The sequence below is a fragment of the Centropristis striata genome, chromosome 22 (assembly GCF_030273125.1).
Source record: "Centropristis striata isolate RG_2023a ecotype Rhode Island chromosome 22, C.striata_1.0, whole genome shotgun sequence".
Taxonomy (NCBI): domain Eukaryota; kingdom Metazoa; phylum Chordata; class Actinopteri; order Perciformes; family Serranidae; genus Centropristis; species Centropristis striata.
The window spans coordinates 16,274,801-16,293,694 of NC_081538.1; the positions used below are offsets into that span (position 1 = coordinate 16,274,801).

The 18,894-nt window shown below is 39.0% G+C and overlaps 1 protein-coding gene across 1 annotated transcript in view; it reads right to left on the reverse strand.

The window, feature by feature from the left end:
* The window catches only part of camk1da (calcium/calmodulin-dependent protein kinase 1Da), a 103,998-nt gene extending 85,104 nt beyond the window's left edge, over positions 1–18,894 (reverse strand). Inside the window, exon 1 of the mRNA XM_059325496.1 lies at positions 18,594–18,894. Coding sequence (XP_059181479.1) covers positions 18,594–18,691 — 98 coding nt within the window. The 5' untranslated portion in view covers positions 18,692–18,894. The remainder of the gene's footprint in view (positions 1–18,593) is intronic.

The window sequence follows — 18,894 nt, forward strand, 5'->3', positions numbered from 1 at the left end:
ACTTGGTTATTTCAAGGGGTTCACATACTTTTTACATGCATTACATGCATTCATATAGCAGGTACAGTTCCCATGATTCCCATGTTCCTGTTTGGTGTCAATTGTCCGTTGCAAGATCCCATTTGTTAATCCATCTCAGTGCAAACTATTTTCAACTGTCCTAACTTGGGAGCTGACTTACGTTTAGTACAAAACATAAACCCATCTTCTTAACTCTACTACTGTGTGTGGAAAATAAATCAGTTAAAAGAGGCTACTGATTGTTACATACAGAAATCCGTAAGTACTAGTGCTCCCCATTGGCCAATCAGTGTAGTTTTATGACCAGGAGGGAGAGCTGATATGCATCATTCCCAAGACTTCTGCCAAAATCTAACCAGTGATGTCTGATGAGCTGAAAATACAGATCTGAGCTCAACTATAAACGCTGATCAGGTTTTCTCCCCTTTCAGAAAAAATGTAGACGATCGACGTTTATGTTGCAATGATGTCATCACACCAACATGCCAATTATATGATGAAACACACATCTGCTATGCAGCTTTGATTACATACACTGTGCGTGAGTTTAAGTGGCATTCACACAATGACTGAAAGCTAGACGGTGCTGCTCTGACTAGACTGATGACGCATTTTCTCACACACATACCAACACACACAGTGGGGTGTGACCAAACGGTAAAGCAGTCTTTGCATACAAATGACATTTCAACTGTAACACAACCTCTCTCTCCCCTTAAAGCTGACTACAAAGTCTGCGACATCTTAAAAGTTTGGCACTGTTGTTTGTGTGCAGCATTGTGTTCTGCTCAAGGACGACTTGAGTATAACTGGGCCAAGCTGATAAACAGCCACACAGGCATACACACACTGATCTAAGTACAGTAGTGGGACCCTGTGAAAGTAGGTCTGCTATAATACAGGAAAAAAGCCTCCAAGGTGTAGATGAGTGTGTGAGTGTGTGTGTGTGTGTGTGTGTGTGTGTGTGTGTGTGTGTGTGTGTGACTTTGTGAAATGCAATGCCTACTAGTGCAAAAACGGTGTGTGTCATTGTGTGATTGTACATATATATATATATATATATAAATATTGTTTTTACGCTACTTTTTATACTTGACTACCTTACTACTTTTTTTTATCTTTGTGTGTATAAATATTTATTTCATTTAATTAATTTTATTTTTTATATTATTTTAATGTAATATATTAAATATTTTAATATAATACTATTCTGAGTATATTATTTATATTTATTTGTATTATTTAAAATATGAATAGCTTTTTTTGCTTTTATTTAATTTAGGCTTTAAAAAATCTATTTATTTTTATTAATCAATATATATATTTTCTTCCTTTGATAAGGAATTTGCTTTATTGGGAGGGGTTGGTTTTTGGATGTTAATAAATATTTGTTTTGTCTGTTAAAATAGCTACATTTCAATAAATACACGCTTGACAATAAAAAAAAAACATTATTTATGTGTGTTAGTTTTGGTATGCTTTAAATAAAAAATGGATTTAAATAAATATGCTATGCTTCAGCGTGTGGGTGAATTATGGTGTTTATGTGTGTGTGTCTGCCTCTTTATAAGTTTCATTTCTAAGTGTGTGCTTGTGTGTGACTTCTGTGTGTGTGTGTGTGTGTGTGTATGTGTGTGTGTGTGTGTGTGTTGTTTGTGCGTGTTCATTCTGCCCTAAATTACCTGTCCAGAAGACAGAGTGTGTGCTTGCCAGCAGTGGAGCTGCTGCGGCGCTGCTTCCATTAACGGCAGCAATCATTCACAATCTGATGGGCAACAGCTAGCTGTTACCACAGCAACCCGCTGTATGCCTGCCAAATATTATTTGGGGACACGTTGTTACACTGGAATTAATCTCAACAATCAGATTGCTATAGGATAAGGCACAGGAAAGGTTATTATGGTGAATTAAATGTTAAAGGACGACAAGAAGCAGGCCAGTTATTGGCAAATAAAATAAAATGACTTTACATGATAAAACTAATTAAATAAATTGTCAATTGGTCACAACTAATCACTAGCTCACACAGATCACACATCAAGGCTAGACAGTCTAAAGTTGTGTCTTGATGATAAGGTGATGGTGGCAGAGGTTTGGGGACTTTTTGTAGGGTTGAACTGAACCAGATCCTGCAGATTCTTGCTGCATAACATCAGAAGAATCCGCCCATTTCTCACTCAGAAGGCAGCTCAGGTCCTGGTCCAGGCGCTGGTCATCTCACGCCTGGACTACTGCAACTCCCTCATGGCAGGTCTTCCTGCCAAAGCCATCCGACCTCTGCAACTCATCCAGAATGCAGCTGCTCGATTGGTCTTCAATCTTCCCAAATTTTCACACACAACACCCCTCCTCCCTCCCTCCACTGGCTACCAGTGGCTGCACGGATACGCTTCAGGACTCTAGCTCTGGCGTACTCTGCTGCTAATGGTTCAGGTCCTACTTACATCCAGGAACTTGTCAAACCCTACACCCCTGCTCGCCCTCTCCCCTCTGCATCAGCCAAACAGCTGGCAACCCCCACCCTGCGTGGGTCAACTCGCCTCAAACCATCTCCAGACTTTTCTCTGTCCTGGCTCCCAAATGGTGGAACGAGCTCCCCACCGACACAACTAAGCATGTGGAACGCTTAAAAAAAACTCCTTAAGACCCAGCTCTTCAGAGAGCATCTTCTCTCCTAGCACCACATGATAATTCTACTCGACTAGAATTGTCACTAGCACTTATTGATGCACTTATAGCTCTTACTGCACTATACCTTGATTGTTTGCTTTTATTCTTCCTGTAAGTCACTTTGGATAAAAGAGTCTGCTTAATGACTAAATGTAAATGTTAAAATAAGAAATTAACTCTTAAAACAAGATCAATTATCTAACACTCCTAAATCGAAATGGGTTTTTTTGGTAAGAAACAAATAATTTGCATTGCACTCTGCTCGGGCCAGTTCATCGATGTTAATTTCTTATTTTAAACGTTCAACATGCTTATTTCTAGATTTAATAATCTTAATTTAATAAATCTTGTCAAGTGAAATCATCTGTCCATGCAGCAAGATCATTTCCCTCAGATTTAGTGTTTTTATCTTGTTTTCAGACACACCTTTTTTGCAGTGTAGACATCTTCCGCTGCAGGCTGAAGACCGAAGACCTACCTCTTCCAACAATACCTTGGTAAAGTCATGGTCATGGTCTAAAAAAAAATGCTCTTCTTCTTTAACATATAGAACTCCTGTAGTGATTACAGTTGGCTCTTAAAGTTCCGTACTTATTTGATTCCTGTGGTCTAAGGCTAGTACCTCCAGATTGAATGCACTTATTGTAAGTCGCTTTGGACAAAAGTGTCAGCTAAATGACATGTAATGTAATAATGTAATGTAGAGAGTCTAAAGTGGTGTTTTGATGATAAGGTGATGGTGGCAGAGGTTTGGGGACTTTAATGGAGATGAACTGCACCAAATGTTAATTGTGTTAGATTCACTGCGGCTGTAAATGTTCTGTTAATTCATCATTCTGTTGTAGCAGGGTTGGAAATTAGCACCTGCCTTGAGTGATGGGTACATTTTCTTAATTCACCAGCTGCTGTGGTAGGAAGTACAAACAGGTAATGCAATTGCAACAGCGATTTGTGATGTGCCACAATGCTGACTGAGCCTGAAGTCTGCTTATTTCACTCAGATACTTTAACAGGGACACACAGGGGACAAGGTTTCAGAACTCAATCTATCGGGTGTTGGTAGCTAACTTTTTAGCAAACAAACAAGATTCACGCTTCATCCCAGGGGTGAAGATGCTGGTAGAGAAACCTACCAAAGGAGACTCAGACCACAGAGTCTAAAGGAAAGAAATTATTTTTTAATGAAAAATGGAGAAGAGACTAGAGGGTAGAGTGTCAGGAGTTGCTCATTTTTGATGAGCCAAGCCAGATAATGTTGTGAACAGAATAACAGCTTCATTGTGGGGACTAAAAACCCTTTAATGGCTTCTGAAAGTTAGAAGCCATAAAAGATTCAAGAGTCGTAAAAATGTCACATCCAGGTTAAAAACTAATTCTTGTTGGGTATGTGCATTATGCGATTTGTTTTAGAAAGAGACATAAAACAAGACGAACAACATTTGATTCTACAATAAATGATAATAAAACTAATCAAAGTTTGCAAGAACCAGCATGCAAATGTTGCCATTGAACGTTTTTAGACAAAGGGAGGCACCTCAAAAGCACACACTTATTTAATTAATTAATTAATCATTTAATGAATCATCATCATTCATTCAATTACTGAATGAGCATAATGTTTCTGTTTTTTTTTCCTCCTGATGATTTGCTAGGAAGCACGCTAACGTGCACCACTTGCCTTCCACCAAGGTGACTTTGATTTTTCAAAATGCTTTAGTTATGGAAATGATTCAGGTCCCTGTAATAGCAATTTATGACTTTGATGTATTGTATGCAGATCAGATTAGAGCTAAGATAATACACACAGTGTTCTTTACTAATGCTAAGCTATGTGCAAAAACAACTGAATGCTACTTATCTGGTTACTTTTGAAAGGTTGGATAACATTTTCCACACAGACAATAAAAAAAACAAAATAATAGGTCTTTTGGGTAATATTGTAGTAGGTGCATTGTCATTTTTAGGAGTTTTGGGTTGGTTTTTTTGTCTTGGGACTGATTCAGGAGAATACATTGTATTCATATGAACACAACATCTACATGGTGAGTACATTTTCTATTTAAATCAACAGAATCGCCAGAGACTATGCATTTGTCACAGTCACATACATGCAATCAAACATGTACACACATGCCAGTTACTGACAGCAATCTGCATCTCATTCCAGTCTACCAGTGAACCCTCACACACATCACGGTCAGCTAAATCTGATACCCCTTTTCAGCCAGGCAGTTCCAGGGCCAGTTTGGATCTGGTGCCTAATCTCAAACGAGTTCTTCGCGTTTTGACAGCCGAAGAACCAGCTGGTTCCAGAACGGCACCAACTCTTTGCTGGTCTTAAACATCAGGGGCTGGGGGCAACAAGACCAACTAAAACGTGTATCATTCATTTGATCTGATTTGTTTAAATGCAATGTGATCGACACAGGCTAGCGTTAGCATACAACAAAGGCTAACACCAACATCTTACATTAAGTTTTAATAAGAACATAATTGCCGTCCATAGCATTCAAGACGAGCAGCACAAATGTGTTGTACATGTCCCATTCTGATGCCAATGTAGGCTCACAAAGCCAGGAGCAACATTTGTAAAGAGACGATGTAGCCTGCCATTGTTGGTATAATACTTGTGGAGAGCAGAGATGTAAACTGTGACGTAATAATGTCGCTATCGAAGAGCAAGAGAAGGTTGAACCAACTGCAAACCAGCACCAGCACAGCAAAAGAACTAGGTTTGCATTAGGGCTGGGCAATATATATCGATACAAAAAATATATCGATATATTTTTAAATGTGATATGGAATCAGACCATATCGCATATATTGATATAGTTAAAAAAAAAGATTTTATATATAAATGCTGCCCTTAATAGGGTTTGTCATATTTAGTTATTTTGTAATGTTCGTTATTCTTTTCTCATATAAATATATTTCAGAAAAAGATTGGCCTATTTAATTTCATAGGTTATTTTTATTTAATATATTTTTTTTATTTAAATGTGCACTTTATGGAGCTTTGTTTTTAAAAATGCTACTCCTGTTGTTATACAGTATTTATATTCACTTAAATAAAGAGTTTCAATAGAACTACTTGTAACATGTCATATTTGGTTTTGATTTTGACTAAACATTTGCTCTCACTTTGTGATAAAAATATCGGGATATATATCGTATATCTATATTCAGCCTAAATACATCAGGATATGACTTTTGGTCCATATCACCCAGCCCTAGTTTGCATTGGTTTAAAAAGGGTAGAACTGATATCAGGTTCCTGGACGGAATTACCTCACATTTGTACATCTCTTTTTGCAAAGTTTTCTCATCTCCCTCTGAAATCCAGTCACAGCAGTGCAACCTGTTCTGTTGCTCACTGCAGTCTCACCAGGAGCCGAGCAGAAAGAAAGAAAATATCAGATCTTTGTGTTCCTGCAGAGGACACAGCCTTACAGAGAGACAGTGGAGACAGACCCAGACTGAGACAGTCTGCCTGATGATTCATTCTGGATTCTGAACGGTGCCCCCTATCCTCTCTCAACTGGGCAGCCGTTTCTCAGGTGAGAAATCCTTGTTTTTTTAGATCATAAGAATCTATCAGCATCTTTAATCTCTCCATTTTACATGATGAGCCTCCAGGTTGTATTAGGAGGAAAAAGGGCGGAAAACAGGAAGAGTGTTGTTCTTTCAGAGCAAAAGCTTTATAAGTTTCTGGTGACAGCAGATGGTGGGAAGAAAGAAAGAAAGGCTGATTGAAAAATCACTTCCAACATATTTATCCTTTAGCAGTGGAACAGGACGACCCCAGGGGGCCCTGAGGCCACCCCCTTAGGCTTAAATGTGCTTCTATTCCCCATCCTCATTGCCTTTCATTACAATTCTCCATTTATCTCCTCTTCTTCTTCTTCCTCCTCTGCTCTGGTATTTTGTTAGATTTTGCACTGCCACTGTCAGAAGCAGCAGAGCCTCAAGGGAAAATATGCTAAGCTGCTTTCTGACTTGCCTTTCTATTCAGGTAGAGGCTGAAAACCTGTCAGCCGTCCGCTGTCATCACAGTCATTGAGTTTACTGTTGAAGTTCTTTTTTTTAAAGTATAAAAAATATTGACCTTACACATTTTCACAGAAATAAACACCTTCCCTTTCTCTCTGTGGGTATCCAGGACACGGAAACATTTCCATTTAGTGCCTCAAACATGTTGTGTGCTTGGAATATGGAGCTGTGCGTCTGCTGTGATGAAATGAATTATGGGATATGGGAGAATGAATTAAGCATCGACCCGAAACCCAGATTTCCTGGCTGCTGTAGGAGTGCTGGCTATACGTGAGTGATTCTAACATGATAGGAAGCTTGAAGGAAAACTAAGAGCAATGTAATTCCAACACACAATGCAGTCTGAAAGCATTCCCCCGAGGGTAACCACAACACTTACTGACAGATATTTAATCAGGGCCTGCTCTGTTTCAGCCACATCCTGCCTCACAGTCATAACTCAAATCTGACCACTGGCTGAGCAGTCATTGTTTTAATGCCTTGCTCAAAAGACAGGCCCCTTTCTCTTTCTCTTTCACTTTCAGGTTTATGAAGCTGTTTTTACTGCTTTTATTTTCTATTTCAAAATAAATGATCATGGTTTCCCAGCAAGCATGGTTATCAGGGCTGTAGCCAGGATTTAGCATAGGCTGAGATCATGAGTCGAACTTCCCAACAACACAGTCTGCCAAAGGCATATTTGACTAGCCAGCAAGTATTAAAAAACATCCTTTTTTAATTTATTCAGTCAACAATTCAGTTATATTTCTGCCAATTCACTCACACACAATAGTCTAAATGCTGTTTCAAAGCCTTCTTCACACCTCCAGGGTACAGTCAGGCCACTGAATCTCTCCAGCTCCCAGAAACAACACAGAGGACACGATCTTAGTGTCAATCCTTATTTCCTCTTGGGTAATAATACGCCTCAAAAGCAACTCATACAGAGTTAAAAGTTGTGCATGAATTTAAAACCATGTTTCCCCCTTTTAGCTGTAACTGGACAACTGACTAAAAACAATTGCCTGGGTTATTTCACATGTCTGTGTTGTGTTGTCTGTGCTCTTTTATCAGTTCTGAAGCGGGCGGGTCCAGTTGGGAAAAGAAGATCATGTATTTCCTCGCAGCATCAAGCAGAACTTGATGAAAGTTGCTCATCAGCATTAAAGTCTCAGTAATTGATATCTAGGGATGTTTTCTCTCAACTTTAAAGTGGTAATTATGCATACTTGTACTTTGGGCTTCTACTGCAACATGTTTGGAGGCTTCAATGTTCAAAAACACATGATATTTCTTATACTATATTCATCGTCTGTCTGAAACTCTCCGTTTTAGCGCCTGTCTCTTTAAGCCACCCTCTGGGAAAAGCCCAGTCTGCTGTGATTGGTCAGTGTTTTCCAAGTCTTCAACTCTGCACTCTTGATGTCTCTGCACCATCATTGCAGCCAGGAAATGATTGTAACAGCAATGCAGCAGCACTTTCAACCTATATAGTTGTGGCAACCGAATCTTACAGAAATGTGCTGCATTTGTCATGAAGCTGGAATAACATAATAATAATAATTATTATTATTATCATTATTATTAATAATTGATTTTATTTATGGGCGCCTTTCTGAACACTCAAGGTCACCTTACAAAATCAACAATAAAACGCTCAGTCCAAAAATAAAGCTGATACAGATGCAAACAGATATATCAATGATAGGCTGATATCAGGCGATAATATCAGCCAACCAATAGCACCAGACCTGCTCAATAATCAAAAAAGATGTGGAAATGACACTTGTTATAATATGGGACTTTTGAAAATGTCATGCTCGAGTGAGAAATACCATTTGAAATAAGATTTGTAAACTAAGTTTAATGGGGCTTCATTTATTAATTTGGCTTCTTAAGGGACAGTGCATCAACACTTATTAATAAACTGCAGCTCCTCTCTGCTGAGAGCAAAGTTGAAGAAATGTACCATATAATAACCTCTGTTGACTTCGAAAAATGTTTAGAGAGGCAAATATCCCACGGGAAGCAACACAGTTAGCAACACCGCTCACGTCTCTGCAACTCCACTGACCCCCAGCACCCTGTCGTCCTTGATCACCAAAAATATGATCACCCCACCAACTCCTAATTTCATCATAACAAGCATCATTTGTCCCGCAGCAGGCTGCGGCCCCGATTTCCCTCTCGAACAGCAGATGTTGTTGTCGAGACCCTTTAGGATTGCAAAACAGGCCTGAAACCAAATCCTCCAGTCAGGAGAAACAAACTGAAGCAGAGCCACTGTCCCTTTTCCCACAGATCATATAAAAGGAAGAATGGAAAATGTCTTTTGTGGGATGTGCACTCAGCACAACATCTCTATCTTCACCTATGTTTTTTTGAAAGAGTTGTCATTTAATAGTTCACGACAAAACAGCATTGTATCTAGCTTCCATAACTGACAAAAATGGAGTCACAGTGGGATATCAGGACAAGTTGCTCCAGACAAGAAAAAGTGTTTTTGATGCATAATGTCATGCTTCACAAATATCTGTCTCTTTTATAAAACTAATGGCACAGCATGAGGTAACTCAGATTTTTTTTTTCTCCATGTGTCAATTTCTTGTCAATTCATAACAAATCTGTGTTTTTCCCTATCTCCATAATTCTTTAAAGATGGTGACTGTGTTTACATACATGAAGAGCAACACACCGGTGTTCATACAGCTGTCGGACAGAGCAGCACAGAGACAACAGGCTTTTAGCTTGGGGCATTATAAGCTGGATGTGGATGCAGAGAGGCTTAAAATAGAGCGCTGATCCGATAATGGACTAAAGTTTATGATCATTAATACTCAGAGGTCTGGATACACGTGTCAATCTGTGCAGAGAGATGGCTGCTCCCCCTCCCCCTTCACACACACACACACACACACACACACACGCATAATTTCACATTAAATGCATTTAGTGATGAGGAAAGACCTGACAGTTGGCAGAAGCAAGTGTTTCATATGCTGCATGTACCAGGAGGAAAAAGTGACTTTTCCCCTCTGCTGCTTTTAAATGTCCTGCTAAGTATATTTTTGTGTGTGGCTGGGGGGGTATGGGGTGTTTGACTTGACTATAGCTCAAATTTAGTAGCACTGAAATGCCAAACAGAGATCAGCATATTCATGTTGAAATCATCCACTTGTCTATAACTAGAAGACAGACTAAAGTATCAATGTCAACAATGATGAATAACAACAGCATCATCATTACCATTAAAGGGAAAGTTCAGGATTTTGGACAAGTTGTATGAAATTCTTGCCAGTAGTGTAGTGGATACAAAACTATTAGCTTACTTTCTAAGCTCCGGTTTCAATCGTAGAATAGATAGTTCTGGCAAGCTGACAGAGTCACAGTTTTTTACTCCACAAAACTACAGTGGCAAGAAAAAGTATGTGAACCCTTTTAAATTACCTAGTTTTCTGCATTAATTTGTCATAAAATGTGATCCTATTTGCATATAAGTCCCAAGTATAGACAAACACAACATGCTTAACCTAATACCACACACACAATTATAATATTTTATGTCTTTATAGAAAACATCCATTAAACATTCAACGTGATGGTGGAAAAAGTAAGTGAACCCTTTGGCTAATGACTCCATTAAGAGCTAATTGGAGTCAGGAATTAGCAAACTTGGAGTCCTAACAATGAAATGAGATGCGAGTGAGGCCTAGAGATACTTTGACCTGTAAAAAATACTCAAACTTTTTGAGATTACTATTCACAAGAAGCATCTGCTCATGTGAACCATGCCTTGCAAAAAAGAGATCTCCGAAGACCTGCAATCAAGAATTGTTCATTTGCATCAGACTGGAAGGGGTTATAAAGTAATCTTAAAGACTTTAGATATTCACCAGTCCACATTTAGACAAATGGTTCACAAATGGAGACGATTTAGTATTGTATGTACTCTCACTAGAAGTGGATGCCCAGCCAAGTTCACTCCAAAGGCCCAACGCAGAAAGCTCAGTGAGGTAAAAAGAACTCCAGAGTAACAAGTAAAGACTTGAAGGAGTCATAGAAACTGGTTAACATCTCTAGTCATCAGTCTACCACACACACAAGATTGAATAAGCGTGTCGCCATGGCAGGACACCACGGAGGAAGCTGCTGCTTTCCAAAGAAACATCATCATCATCATCATCATCATCATCATCATCATCATCATCATCATCAGGCAGCCTCAGGTAGCTAATTAAAGGAGGTTTAAAGCTGCTAGAAGAAAAAATAGTAAGTGGACCTTGAGTTAGGAGTTGTAAAAAACCTTTAATGTTGCCTTAATATCAACATTAAAAACCACATCAAAAGCATCAATAACATAAACAATACTTTGACATGTTTATAAATAGCAAAACTATAAAAACTTGAATGGCATTATCAATATATCTATATTAAACAAAGAATAGCAGCATAAGTCAGTGTTGTAGTCAATCACCCATTCTCGAGTCCCTAGTGTTCCTGTCCGAGTGACCAAAGAAGAGCCTGAGTAGAGTTCATCCATCAATGCGAGTTTGAGTCATAAGCCAGAGTCACCGAGAAGAGTCCAAGTCAAGTCGTCATTATCAGAGCTCAAGTCTGAGTCCTCAAACTTTAGTCGTAGCAGCTTCAAAGAGTTGATATAGAAATAAAACATAATGACACGCTGTCGCCATTTCAGGGAGTTTATTTAGTTCTTCCATAATGTGGTTGTTCCATTTCTTTATATGCGTTGTTGACAGAGTGATTTGTTTGATATACTTAATCTGAGTCATCAATATGCAAGTGCGAGTCCTGAAAATCGGGCTTCGAGTCCGACTCAAGTTGGGAGTCCAGGACTCGAGTATCAACAAGATCAATGTCAAAATATTAGTAGCCCCCAAAACAACACAATACAACATCCATCAAAACGAGGACATCAGCACCTTGCTGACATCATGTTATTGTCAACAACAGGAACCAAGATGAACAATGTGGTTGTTGACGTACATGAGCACAATAAACAAAGCCAACACATTATCTTCAGTGAATCATCACAGTGACAAACAACACATCAGCAATCTTCACCGACATAATGACTGATGACATTACCAATGCCATCAACATAACCGCATCATTACGCCAACAAAATCATCATCAACAACATTCAGCAAGGGAAAACATCAACCAATCACAGCCTGGCAGAACAACTCAACAGAAGAAAAACTGGCAGGAAAAAAGAAGAGGATAGAACAGATGGATCGCTCAAAAGAGGACAAGCCTGCTGACATACTGTAAGCATTCAAATTTCTCTCCAATGTGGTAAAACGTGTGATTCTGGATGTGTGTGCACAAACTTAGACACACACATACACACATGCACATGCAACTAACAGTACTTCACATTTAGACAAACAAATGTGGGCTAGCAGTCCACTGATGAAGTTGGTTTTGTCACATCGCAAACAATGATCTTTTGTTCTATTTATAAGATGCTATTTATAACAGGAATACAAAAAAATGGAAACTGCACCATGTCATTACAATAACAAGAAAGAAATCTGAAAGTTTAACACAGGGACACACGGGGAAGTGTATGACAGAGCTTCAGACATAAAGAGGGAGATATAGAGAGACATAAAGAGAGAGGGGGGGCTTTGCAGTCCCAGAAACAGTGGAGAGAACAGTGCCAGCAGCAGGGAAGTGGAGCATCAATTAAGGGCAGCGTGCCCTAGATGGCACAGTGACGTTCCCACAATGCACCACCATCACGGCCACCACTTTACTTTATGTCTCGGTCTCTATCCTACACACACACACACACACACACACACACACACACACTGTTTGTCTTTCTCTTGAGCTACTTGGAAAGACCTTCCACTGTGTCCACTAAGTCCCTGACCTCTAGTCTTAAAGGGATAGTTTGGATTATTCAAGTGGGCTTCAAAGAGGTACTTATCCATAGTCACACTTGAAAAAAAGGAATTATTGCCTTAATCCGACTATAACTGGACAACTGAAGTGCATGTAAACGTGTTAGTCCGACTGATGTCGGCGTTCTCCAACTCCGATTAGGACACCAAGATAATGTGATTGGAATAGGATTTTCGCTGGTATGTATGACAAGACAACGCATATGCGCATGTTCCACATGCTCCACCCCCGCGCTGGTGTATGACCCCGGAACAAAAACATCCAAGAAAGCCAGTAGCATTAGCCGGTCGCATTAGCTGGTTGCACATTAGCCGGTCGCTCATTAGCCAGTTGCATTAGCCGGTAGCACACTAGCCAGTCGCATTAGCTGGTTGCACATTAGCCAGTCGCACATTAGCCGGTTGCATTAACCAGTAGCACCATAGCCGGTTGCATTAGACGGTCAGTAGCGACAGCACAAAGTGTCGAAGTGAGGTCAACAGAAAGGGCGGCATATTAACCCGCTGAAACGGGGCAGGAAGACATATATTAGGCACCTAAAAATATATCTGTAAAGTCATGGAAAAAATGATTAGACCACCCTTGTTTTCTTCAATGTCTTGTTCATTTTAATGCCTGGTAGAACTAAAGGTACATTTGTTTGGACAAATATAATAATAACAAAATAGCTGATAAGAGTTTAATTTTAGAGCTGATATCTAGACATTTAATATGGTTTTCTTGATAATAACCAAAATCATTATTTTGTTGTTATTATATTTGTCCAAACAAATGTACCTTTAGTTGTACCAGGCAATAAAATGAACAAGAAATTGAAGAAACCAAGGGTGGTCTAATCATTTTTTTCCATGACTGTGTACATATCAATATCGTTGTATAGTATATACGTTATATTTAGAATATTTTCACCGCTTTACCTTTCCATCAGAGTCATGTTTGAGTTTACAAGGGAGTTGATGGTCTACAGCTGTTTGTTTGTATTATTGTGTGAATCCAAACTTAATCATTAATACAACAAACATATTTGTTCTATTTCTGTGGTACAAAAACATTTTTGGAACTAAACACTGGACCCGATGGTATACCGGATTTTACCACTATGTGTTGCACTTGACTCAGCAGCCGTTCTTAAACAGAAGAAGAAGAAGAATAGAAAAAAAGAAGGAGGAAGAGCAAGGCTCACCTTTTCTACAAAATGTTTTCATATTGGTCAGTATTGACTGCTGAGCATGTGAGACAATCAGTTGCACATGATGCCAACAGATAAAACAAATAACAAAAATGCTAATACGTATCGCAATTGTATGTCCCTCTGCGGCCAGTCAAGGTATGGACTGGATTCATGGAAAAAAAATATTAGACCACCCTTGTTTTCTTCAATTTCTTGTACAATTTGATGCCTGGTACAACTAAAGGTACATTTGTTTGGACAAATATAATGACAACAACAAAAATAGCTCATAAGAGTTTAATTTAAGAGCTGATATCTAGACATTTCTATGGTTTTCTTGATTATGATTTTGGTTATTATCAAGAAAATGAACAATAAACTGAAGAAAACAACGGTGGTCTAATAATCTTTTCCATGACTGAATGTGTGGAAAACACTGAAAATACAAGCTGTTGCGCCTTGACGCCAATGCTGTCTGTACAATTTGATTTTGCTGAGGCATGCCATAATGCCATTTCAGCCGGTTGGCATAAAATCAAATCAGTTTATGCTCGTACACCATACTGGATCGGCAAAACTGGAAATCGACCTGACTCTAGTACACGCCCATGGTTCTCTGTAGCCTCTCTCTTTTTTCCGTTCCTTTTTTGTCTGCCTCTTGCACTTGTTCTTACTGTGATCCCTCCTGCTGAGAGCCATGGCCTACCTGAGACTCACACACACACACACACACACACACACACACACACACACACACACACACACACAAAGAACACACTGCTGTTGGTATTGAATTATTGAATAGTGAGCGACAGGGAGACACACAGCATACACACCAGGGGAGGGTAACAAGACACCAAGGAGAACCTCATGTACATGCCTGCAAACACACACACACACACACACACACACTCTTCTGTCTCTGTGAGGGCCCTTACTGGAATAGTAAATCCTAATTGTAACCTTAACCTTAAAACAGAGTCTGAACTCTCAAACAAGCCTTTAAAGAAGTGAGGACCTGCCAGAATGTCCTCACTTCACAAAAATGTCCTCACTCTGTTGGTGTTCCGGTCCTCACTATGTAGGAAGTACAAGAACACACACACACACACACACACACATACTAGCAAGTGCATGAAAGGATGATTCAGTGTGAAGAGACAAAATATGATGGGTCAGTGTCAGATCTGTGACATCACATCCTGTCAGCACAGATGCAACTCAGAAATGCTGAAACAGAAAACATTCAACACTGCAGAAAAACGCAAACCTAACCTTAAGCTTCAATATTCCCTCATGTGCTGCTGCACCTGAATACATGCAAACATCAAACAAAAAAATACGTATCTCTGTTAGTTCCACTGTAATTGCTGATAATTTCTCTTTGACTGGACTTCCAATCAGCTGGTACACAACCCATTTTTGATTGGTTTCCGGCTGCTGCTTTCATCCCTACTCTGTCTGCTTCATCACGCCAATAAAGTCTCATCTGTTTCCGACTGAGTCACTGCTGCCATCTCTTCTCTTCTTCCTTCATCCTGCTTTTCCATGCTAATCACAAATCACTTCCCAATCACACACACACACACACACACACACACACACACACACACACACACATGCATGCTCCCGCTATACTCTTTTCTGCTGATGCATCAGGTTCAAAGATCCGTCAGCAGCTCTGGTTAATGTGTGGCTGCACCATGGCTCACTCGGATCATTAAATCCCAGTCTGCATCCTAAATGTGTGTGTGTGTGTGTGCGCGTGCGTGTGTGTGTTTTTCCCCCCATCCGGTCCAAATTTCAGCTAATTTAGAGTAACAAACTGCAGCCAGCCAGACGTCCATCCTCATTCAGTCATTACACAACTTGATTGAACTTCTATTCAGGGAAAGTTTTCCTAATCCGTGCGTAGCTAATCCCAATCTGCTTCCGCCCTATGTGTCTCCCTCCAGGCTGCCGTCCAAACAGACGCAGCTCATTCCTCGCAGCAGGAAAAACAGAGCTGGCAGACAGGGACTAGCTGTCAGAGATTTTTTTTTTTTTTTTTTGGGGGGGGGGGGGTCATCCTCTATTCTGTTAAATGGGAAGGAGCGGGAAGAGGATGAGGAAAGAGAAAAGATGGAACAAGGAAGAAGAAGAGAAGGAGAAGAAATTTCCTAACATGGAGCTGGAGATTAATCTCCTTTATGACCCAGGTGAAGGAGAAAGGTTGCGAGTGTAATCATGAAACTGTTACTGCTGCTGAGATACTGAAAATTCCTGCGGTCTGTTAAAGCCTTGCTGTCATCACCAAGAACATCCCCTCAGGCAATATTACAGAATGTGCCAAAACGATAAATCACTGTATCTCTATAAGCACCACTGTCATCCTAAACCATTTTACAAGCCCCTATACAAACACCTCATGCAGCACAACAGACTACATTAAAGTCAAAGAGATCCAAACAAAGTTACTATGAAATACTGAACATAATAGCCGCCAACATGAATTCTACGGCATGGAGTTTGTAGGCCAACTGAACTCACTTTATACAAATATGACCATCAGGAAATTAATATTTAAATAGGAAATACATATCTGCAAATTAAGTCTGTTTGAGTGTGTGAAAAGTAATTAGGATATAGGGTAAAAATAACAATTTAAAAAAATGACTATACCGTAGTAAGCTAAAAGTAACCGATAAACTGAAGAAATATATAGTCTAGCCATAATTGATAATAGGAAGGGTTGGGCGATATGGATCAAAAGTCATATCCCGATATATTTAGGCTGGCTATCGATATGCGATATATATCCTGATATTTTTATCGCAAAGTGACAGCAAATGTTCAGTCAAAGTTAAATATGACATGTCACAAGTAGTTTTATTGAAACTGTTTATTTAAGTAAAATATAAATACTGTATAACAACAGGAGTACCTTTTTTTTTTTTTAATCAAAGCTCCATAAAGTGCACATTTAAATAAAAATAAGATAGGCCAATTTTTTCCTGAAATAAATATATTTATATGAGAAAAGAATAACGAACGTTACAAAATAACTAAATATGACAAACCCTACTAAGGACAGCATTTATATAAAAGACATTTTTTTTAACTATATCAATATAGGTGATATGGTCCAATTCCATATCACTTTTAAAAATATATTGATAAATCTTTTATATCGATATATCACCCAGCCCTAATAAAAGGTCAAATAACTTTCGCTATAAAGTTTTGCTAACGTTAAAATAAAAAAATATCAAAAGTATTGTTAGTTAACATGCTATCGCTAGCTAAAAGTAATGGACAACCAGTTAGAATAGTTGGGTAAATGTAACAGATAAATGCCAAATAAATGCAATTAATAAATGGTTGTCATTTAGTTTGAAGTAATAAAATAAATAAAAAACTGCTGAAATACATAAGATATATAAAGGGTTAAATAACGTGAGCTAAAAGTAATGTTAGCTAGGTAAAAAAAGACGAGCAGTTGACATGCTAGCTAGAAGTAATATTTACGCATAACTATGTTAAATTGTTGGGTAAATTTAATTGATAAATGCCAAATACCTTCAGCTAATAAATGGTTCTCATTAAGTTTAAAGTAATCAAATAAATATAAAACTGCTGAAATACATGGTTTAATAACGTGAGCTGAAAGTAACGTTAATGTTGACATGCTAGCTAGAAGTAATATTTACGCATAACGAGTTCAAATACTTGAGTAAATATGATTTATAAATGCTAAATAAAGAAACTTAACGTTTAATAAATGGTTGACAGTTCGTTTAAAGTATTGAATAAAATACTTCAATACATGTCCAAACTGAAAAATGGTGGTGAAAAGAAATTAATATGTACAGCTGATTGTATTGGTTGAAGTAACTAAGTAACACACACTAGTTTCCAGTCACGTTACCGGATAAGGTAACGAGTTGATAAGTAAATGCTAAATATATGCTAAATATGGTTAGATAAAAGTTAGATGAATGAACTGCTGAAACAGATATCTAAAACAAATCGATAACAATAACGTTGTTATGAAGGCACAATTGCTATAGAGAACCATTAGGAGACTGGGTTTTCCCTCAGCACCACAGACCCATTCAGGAATATCACATTATACACAAAAAGCCTCTTATAGACAGCACCGAATTTGGGAAAAACCCGTAGTAGGCATTTTGGGGTAAAAGTGTTTTCTGAGTTGTTCCTATAGTATTGTTTTTTGTGCTGAATCCATTTCTGCCAAACTTTAAACGAACTGCCAGCCATTTATTACACGTTAGGTTTGTTTATTTATCATTTGTCAATTATATTTAAATATAAAAATGAAAAGCCATGGATCCCCCCTTTACAATGATACCTTAACTTTTACAGCTTGACATCCGGTAGAAAAGGATTCAGCACAAAAAATACTACAGGAACAACCAAGAAAACACTTTTACCCCAAAATGCCTACAGGGTTCCAGTATTCTGAAGTTAAAGCCCTGTCTGTCTATTATACAGTGATTCAACAGCAAAACAGAAACATGTTGTGATGAAACCCCCTGCATGCAACAAGCCTCTGTAGGAATACTACAGGGACTATAGATATGCACATGTGTAAATCAGCCCCAGTGTGTAAGGTCACTATTGGGGCACATTTTGGTGATATCAGTGGAATACTGGAACATTGCACAAGTGCAGTAAGGTCACTGTCAGCTCACTACGGAGCCCCACATGGACACTGAGCACCGGTGGGAATATCACAGGAATGTCAAAGAGGTGAAGTTAGACAACTTACGTGCCGAGGACCTCTTTAAAATCAAAAATCTTCTTGATGTCGTCGACTTGTTTTTTCCACGTCTCTCCTCTGCCGGTGTCTCCGTTCTCCCGAGCCATGGCGCTGCTTTACCGGCGCAAGTCCGACCGACACTGGGCTGCGGGAGGAGGGATGAGAGGGAGAGAAAGAAAATAAAACCGGAAGAGTGTCTGAAAAGAGGAGTGAAGACGAGCTGGATGTAAGAGGTTTGGAGAGTCCCGGTGGTCTGTGTTCCTCTGCTGCAGGACCATGTGAGTCCTCCTGCAGGTTACCGTGTCCCTGC